The following is a 7,711-nucleotide window of genomic DNA, read 5'->3' on the forward strand; positions in this document are numbered from 1 at the left end:
TTTAAGCCTAAAAAAAGTAAATTTTCATGTAAATGTATGTGCCTACAAAAACCCGCAAAAACGGGACGGAGCGGGACAGACATATTAGAGATTACGAACTTAAAATTTTGGTATGTCCCGCAGAAAAGTGCGGGTAAAATAGGCATGTTCAACAGACCAGGACCGTTTTGTCAACTAAGATGTTTATTAAGGGGGAACAACTGAGTATATAGGAGTATACATGATTCAATTAAAACGTATCAAGACATGAATACATATGCTCTTAGGAGGCAATAAATATTTAAAAAAAAAACGGTTGAGTTAATGAAACCATTATAAATTGGAACCGTTTCTCCAACCACTCTTTTCAAATTACACACTAACCCAAACATCTGTGAAAGAATGTCTGAGAACCCAATTTTGCAGACAAAACTCAAAGACCTAGAATCAAAGTTGGACGATGCAATACTACGTGGTCTGGAAAGACATTCAGATGAAGACATTCAACAGACATTTACATGTATTGGAAATCTTGTATCTGGTGATTCAACACAGCCACAACATTTGCATCACTTTACACAAAAGTTGGAATCATTGAGAAAGTCTTTTAATGAAAGGGACACCTCCACTTTTACAACTTTTTCTAATCCAATATTTGACCAGGACTCTACTTCCAATTCTGGTTCTTCTACTTCTTGTATGAATGACGATGAAGGACAAGAAGTTGATGATAGAGGATCTATTGTTTTTAATAATCCGGAATTTGTAGGTGACGACAAGAAGGCCATGGTGGAAGTTAGAGGAAATGTTAATGAAAATGAAGTTGTGGAATTTGATTCATGTTTAAAAGAGGAGAAAAAGAAGAATAATAATGAGTTGGGATTTGGAAAGAATTCTTGTGTATTGGCTTGTGGGATTGGAATCGGCATGATTTTGATGGGCTTTATTATGGTCAATATTTCTGGATGCTTTCAATATGTGGAACAAAATTTTGTTGCAATTCCAACATAGAAATGGTAAACTTTGTATCTAATAATATCTGTTGTAATGTTTGATTTAGTTCTATTATAGTTAGATATTAGGATAGGATAATTTGTAATTTGAATTTATAGATCATGTATGATGGATGGATGGATATACGTAAGCAAATAACATTTGTATGGAGTGTAATGAAAATTGTGGGGTTATGCTTTGTACTATAATCTATAATATACATATTTTTGTTTGAATGAAACATATAATTTGTACGGCTTTCTCCAAGGGTAACAAGCCCTCAACACAACACTTCAGTAACGCACTTCACATTCACTTATTCACAGGTTATACATATTATATTTGTTAGTTACAAACACTAACAGGTTCAACAATCTACCCAACTTAGTTAGTTAGTTATTTGTATAATAAACTTAAATTACACACTTAAACACTTTGTCTTAATTCAAAGTTTTTACACTAATTACGTTGAAAATACTTGTCATCTCTTTTAACTTTTCAATCTTGAATGGCTTGGTTAGAATATTTACTACCCTATCCTCTTTTATGTAGTATGATAGATTAATTTTGTCCTTGTTTACTTGATCTTTAAGAAAGTAAAACTTGATCCCTAATTGATTTGTTTTCTATCATTAGTTGCACTTGTTCCACTGTGTCTATCTCCATCTCAATCAACAAAGATAGCAGCCATAATCCTTGGCGTGTTGCATTGCTGGCGGAGATATACTGAGGTTGATGACCATATTTTATTCACCTTTCACAATGAGTTTTTAAGATTGTTGACCATAAACTTGTTCCTCAAGAGAATTATTGAAAAATACATATTTGACATCTAACTATAACTAAACAAGGTTCTATTACAACAAGTTAGCCATTATGTTTGATCTATAATCATATTTGTATTTAAATACTTTATGTTGATTTTATGAGATTACATTGTGCGTGGTTGAGTGAAAGGAAGAAATAATTTATTTGTATTTAAATAAGTTTTTAGTTAGTCAGAATAAAATTGTTGTGTTTTGGCATGTAAATATGTTGTTGAATTTGATATGATGATTATTTTATAAAGTGTTTGTTAAATTTGAGACAACCTTGGTAAAAAAAAAAAAAAATTTGAGACAACCTACTTTTCAAAAATAAAAAATATGAAAGTAGGTTGTCCATAACCATAACCCAATCCAAGTTATAAATAAACTTGCAACGTGGCATGCAAATGAGTGTCCCGGAAAATTGGGGATGGCAGCAGCAACAGCAGTTGTTGTAGGAGTAAGGTCCTGCTCTTCGCCATTTCCGCCTCGCAAATTCAAATCTTCATCATATTATCACAGAACATCAATCAACGCTTCCTTCTTCTGGGAACCTACCCAAAAACGCAACACCTACTCCTCTTCCCACCACCAACAATTCACTTTCCCTCTCGCCACTGACAACAACAACAACATAACCATTTCTTTTGTATCTTCAATCTCACAAATCCCATCCATTCAATGGGACGCTTGTGCCCTCGACGCTACCGGCCACGACAAATACAATCCCTTCCTCTCCCACGCTTTTCTATCCACCTTAGAACATTCCCAATCCGCCGTCAAAGAAAAAGGATGGACCCCACACCACATGATTGCTAAAGACCAATCCGATCTAATCCTCGCTGTTGTTCCTCTCTATCTCAAAACTCATTCCTATGGTGAATTCGTTTTTGATCATGCTTGGGCTAATGCTTATTATAATTATGGTTCCTCTTATTACCCTAAATTACAGTCATGTGTTCCCTTTACTCCAGTTACTGGTCCAAGGATTTTAATTCGTGATACTTGTTTTAAAGATCGTGTTTTTGATTTTATACTGTCTGCAATCAGGGATCTTACCGCCATCTCTCACCTTTCATCGTTTCATGTTACTTTTCCATCTGAAAATGAGTGGCACAAGTTCACTCACAAAGGTTTTCTCCCCAGGATTGGAATGCAGTATCACTGGACCAACCGCAACTACAAAAAGTATCTCACAAAACTATTCTTATTACATTACTTTGTGTTATTGCACTTTTTGTTTACTTCGGTTTTCTTCATGCTGCCAGTTTTGATGAATTCTTGATGGACTTGAAGCATAACAAAAGAAAAAAGATACGACAAGAGCGCAAGAAGGTTAGTCAAATTCATTCAAATTACCATTTATTCATATGTATATATAGGATTTTCACCTGACAATAGGGTAACTCTATGCAAATGATACTGGGTTTTCGGTGCTATGAGTGTAGGTGACCTGATAGTTTTAGACACATAAATCAAATGATATATTTATCTGCAGGTTGCCGCTCAGAACTTGGTGATGAAACGGCTCCGGGGCTATGAAATTAAGGTATTTTAGATTATGTCTACACATAATAAAGATTATATGCACATTCATGTTTGACTATATAAATTGTGCTTTTATGCCTGTTAGACATTAGCAAGTTTCTGTTGAAATGGCTGAGGCAAACTTACCATTTCTTAGAGTAGGATGGAAATTGTGTATCAAATTTTCCTAGTACTATGTTTTTCTGTACTGCATTGAAGAAGAAAAATTTACAAAGGGTAGGATATAGTAGAATTACAGTGCAGAGTAGATGCTGGGGTTTGAAAAAGATCAAATGGAGACTAAACGTCTAAACCGGAAAGAAAAAACCATTTCTTAATAAAACCATTAAACATTTGAATGATAATGTCATGCAACACCGAATAATAAATGAGGAAATTACCAATGTTTCTCTAGGAGTCTAGATTATCCAATTAATTATTTACTTGAAATGGTTTAATCATATAGCTTTAAGTGTCTTCATATCATGTAGTTAAAAATGTTTGGAAGGATATTCATCAGAGTCAAAGCATTCTCTCTAAATAGCAACGATCTTCCTGATTTTTACCCATCTAACAGCAATTTGTAGTCCTTTAAAACTCTACAATGAATTATTTTATTGCTAAAACTTAACGGCTTGTTTGGTTTGTGAAAACGACACGACTTTTGTTTTCATTTCTTGTTTTTACTTTTAATTATAAAAGTACCATAGTTTTATCATTCTGTTTCCTATTTTTAGAGATATGCATAGGAAATGATCAAATGAAACCAAACATGTTTTATCACTCTGTTTCGATGCTTTCTAATGACTTACATATTTGTATTGGAAGGCAAGGCACTGGGATTCCTTCTACACCTTTTACAGGAACACAACTGATAACAAGTATGTTATGTTAACTGAAGCACCGTATTGTGGTATGGAATTTATTTGATGACATGGGAAGGGTCGTAGTATTAATATATAGTATGCTTTCTGGTATATTGACAGATGGGGTACTCCTTTCCTGACAAGGGAATTCTTTCACGAGATGGGATCAATAATGGGAGATCAGGTACTACTTATTGTTGCTGAAGACGGGGGTGAACTAGTTGGGGGTGCCCTAAACCTTATCGGAGGAGATACTTTGTTTGGACGTCTATGGGGGTGTCAGCCGGAAACTTACTATCCATTTTTGCATTTTGAAGCATGCTATTATCAGGTTCACAATGCCTCATTATCTTTCTCCCCATGTATTGACAGTATCATTGGACGATTATTTACATTTTTGCTAGGTTTGGGTTTTATGGTTGGAGAATAGTGCTATTGTTTTTCATTAGACATTTAATAATTCATGCAATGGACTTTTCCTTCGAGCTTCATTGTGCAAAGTGTTTGGCACATGAACAGATCAAAACAAAGCTGATTTTATCCAAGTACAGATACAAAACAGACTGAGATGTTATATTTTATCTTATTTTATTTAACTTTGTCAACCAAACACTAGAACACAATCATAGTGTCTATTTCTTAAGGTGGTGGGGAGTGCGACCCTCCAAGGGCATACCCTGAATATAAGCGAAACCATTTACTATATTTACGCTGTGTTTGGACATGACAGGCAATTGAAGCAGCAATTGAACTCAATCTTAAAACTGTAGAAGCAGGAGCTCAGGGTGAACATAAGATTGAGCGTGGGTATCTTCCTGTGACAACATACAGCTGCCATTACCTTATTGATGAAGAATTTAGCAAAGCAATTGAAGATTTTTTAGTTCGTGAAACTACTCAGGTATGATGCACCAAAGATTTCTATTTTGTTCTTCGTCTTTCTAAGTTAGCTCTTATCTTGATATTACTTGTAAATCATGTTATCAAATAGATACAGCACTTGTTATTTATATAAACTTTTATAATTGATAAACACATTTTCTTGATGTTTTTTTTTCAAGTGCGATTACTCCTTAATCGTTAAAGCCAAGTTGGGAAGTGTTGTGTGTGAGTGATAGGATGGGATGGGATGTTTTTTAACTTCAAAAGTTGTATTTTTTATTGCCATTCTCCAAAACAACCTCCACTTGGCAGCAAAATGAAGATGGCTGTATAAGTACTAATTTTCATCTTCACCTGAAATATAGAACCAATTTTTGGCTTCAGAATATAAATCCTATTAATATTTCAAGTAATCACACTAGTGCATTTTGGCCTTCAATAAAATATGTTTGCATTCCTCCAATGTTTTTTATGATAGAGAATCTTGTTCTATGGTGTTATTATTATAGTCCATCTAAAGTACTTAATGGGACATTTTTTACTCTGCAGGTGAAGATGGTTATGAAACTCTTGCATGACTCTGGTCCTTTCAAGGAAGGCATCTTTTAGAAAGAATACTCAATCAGCATTGATAAGTTACATTTGTAAATACACATTTGGTTGTATTTTGTTAGGATTGTATGTACAGTTGAATCAGTGTTTCTATGACTGCAACTACACTGAAGATGTAGCTCAGTATTATTATTATTATTATTATTATTATTATTATTATTATTATTATTATTATTAATGAATTATTAGATATTATAAGTGATATATACAATACTTGAATTCATATATTAAAATATGTGACTATGAAGCATATTCAACAACTACAATAGCCATACTCAAATATGTGACTATGAAGCATATTCAACAACTACAATAGCCATACTCAAATATGTGACTATGAAGCATATTCAACAACTACAATAGCCATACTCAAATATGTGACTATGAAGCATATTCAACAACTACAATATCCATACTTTAAGATTGCTTGCAAAACGAACTCTAGAAAAAGAAGGGAAAAAAAGATTGCAATGTGAATGATAGATTGGTAGTAGTTAGAATTATACAATCATATCATATGATTCTGGACTTGATGATTGGCCTCATTCACAGGCTATATCAACACATCCATGAGACTAGTTACATTAGAGGAAAAAAAAAAAAGAGGTTGAAACTACATTTGTTCTGTCTCTAACTACATTTGTATCAAGATTCGTTCAAACGGACAGAGAAGCACCATTGTCCGCAGGAGTAAGATTGAGTATCATGGTAGCTGCCTTCAAAGCCCTGATTCATTCATTTTACAGTTGTTATTATTATTAGTTAACAAGTTGGAAGAAAACAAAAAAAATACTAAAACTAATGAACAAATAACTAACCATAATTCTGGGGATTGATACATAGATGCAGAAGCACCAAAGCAAGAAGCAAGCATATCAGTATTGATTACCCCCGGATTAAGCGCCACAACCGCCATTCCTTGCGGCAACTCTTTCGCCACCGACTTGGTCAGTCCTTCAATCGCCCATTTAGATGCACAGTAAGGCGCAACAAGTGCCGCACCAGATCTCCCCCAACCAGAAGACATATTCACTATTATCCCCTCCCCTTCATTCTTCTTCAACATCACAGGAATGAAATGCCTCAACACATTCGCACTACCTTTCAAATTCGTATCCATCACGAGATCGAATTCCTCCGCCGGAACCTCCCACATCTTGTTGTTCTTGTTAATGGTTCCTGCACCGTTCACTATGATATCCGGTGGACCGCCGTTTTTCTCCATTACGATTCTTGCCATCTCTGCAACACTGTTGTTGCAACTGACGTCGGCGTTGAGGAAGAGATGGTGATTGTTGTTGGAGGTGAGTAGGGATTGAAGGGAATCGAGTTTTTCTTGAGCACGGGAACAGCCGATAATGGTGTGGCCGCGATTCGCCAATTCGATGGCAAGAGCCCTGCCGAGGCCTTTGCTGACACCGGTTATCAGAACAGTTCGGTTTCCTACGCTCCGGCCAATTCCAATTCCAATTGCCATACCGGCGGTTCCTTTCACGGCGCCTCTTCCACTCCCACTACCACCCATTCTTGTTTTTCACTTTCTTATAACCCCTTCCCTTTTCTTCTCCTTCCGTTTTTGTTTTACTGTTATACTGTTTTTTAAATGGTTTAATACTTTAATTCCTTCAATATAGAGTGTTCATTTTAATCTTTCGTAGTAAAATTATTTAACAAATTCTACACCGACAATTAACTCATATCTATCTACTCCTTCCGTCCCACAATGAGTGACTCAAATGGAATAAAATGATGTCCCAAAATGAATGAACCATTTCAATTTCCAATACACTTTTTCCAATTTTACCTTCTAATTAATAAAAAGTTCACAATTTCCAATACATAATAAGGGTACTATAGTAAAAATGATATTCTCTCTTACTTTTTTACATTTTTCTTAATCTGTGTGAAATGGTGTGCTGGGTCACTCATTATGGGACGGGGGGAGTATCATATAAGAAAATTTGATGTTCTTGAAATGACTTAATTGCCCTGCTGCTCAACCATGACTCCACGTGGATGTCTTCCTCATTCTTCTTTGTTTTTCTT

At 35.0% G+C, this 7,711-nt stretch overlaps 2 protein-coding genes across 2 annotated transcripts; one reads left to right on the plus strand and one right to left on the minus strand.

Annotated features, from left to right (window-relative positions):
- The first annotated feature begins 2,162 nt into the window (after positions 1-2,162).
- Positions 2,163-5,830, plus strand: LOC131625975 (uncharacterized). The gene is made up of 7 exons (XM_058896806.1): positions 2,163-2,966; positions 3,047-3,113; positions 3,277-3,327; positions 4,134-4,186; positions 4,292-4,502; positions 4,902-5,072; positions 5,603-5,830. Exons 1-7 carry the CDS (start codon positions 2,209-2,211, stop codon positions 5,660-5,662), a joined length of 1,371 nt encoding a protein of 456 aa, XP_058752789.1. The 5' UTR covers positions 2,163-2,208; the 3' UTR covers positions 5,663-5,830.
- Positions 5,831-6,119: 289 nt separating this feature from the next.
- On the minus strand, positions 6,120-7,262 carry LOC131625985 (NADPH-dependent pterin aldehyde reductase). Its single transcript, XM_058896816.1, has 2 exons — positions 6,484-7,262; positions 6,120-6,391 (listed from the first exon to the last, which is right to left on the minus strand). The coding sequence occupies exons 1-2, from the start codon at positions 7,188-7,190 to the stop codon at positions 6,322-6,324; spliced, it is 777 nt and encodes a 258-aa protein (XP_058752799.1). The 5' UTR covers positions 7,191-7,262; the 3' UTR covers positions 6,120-6,321.
- Positions 7,263-7,711: the final 449 nt, after the last annotated feature.

Source organism: Vicia villosa, linkage group LG1 (genome assembly GCF_029867415.1).
Source record: "Vicia villosa cultivar HV-30 ecotype Madison, WI linkage group LG1, Vvil1.0, whole genome shotgun sequence".
Taxonomy (NCBI): Eukaryota; Viridiplantae; Streptophyta; class Magnoliopsida; order Fabales; family Fabaceae; genus Vicia; species Vicia villosa.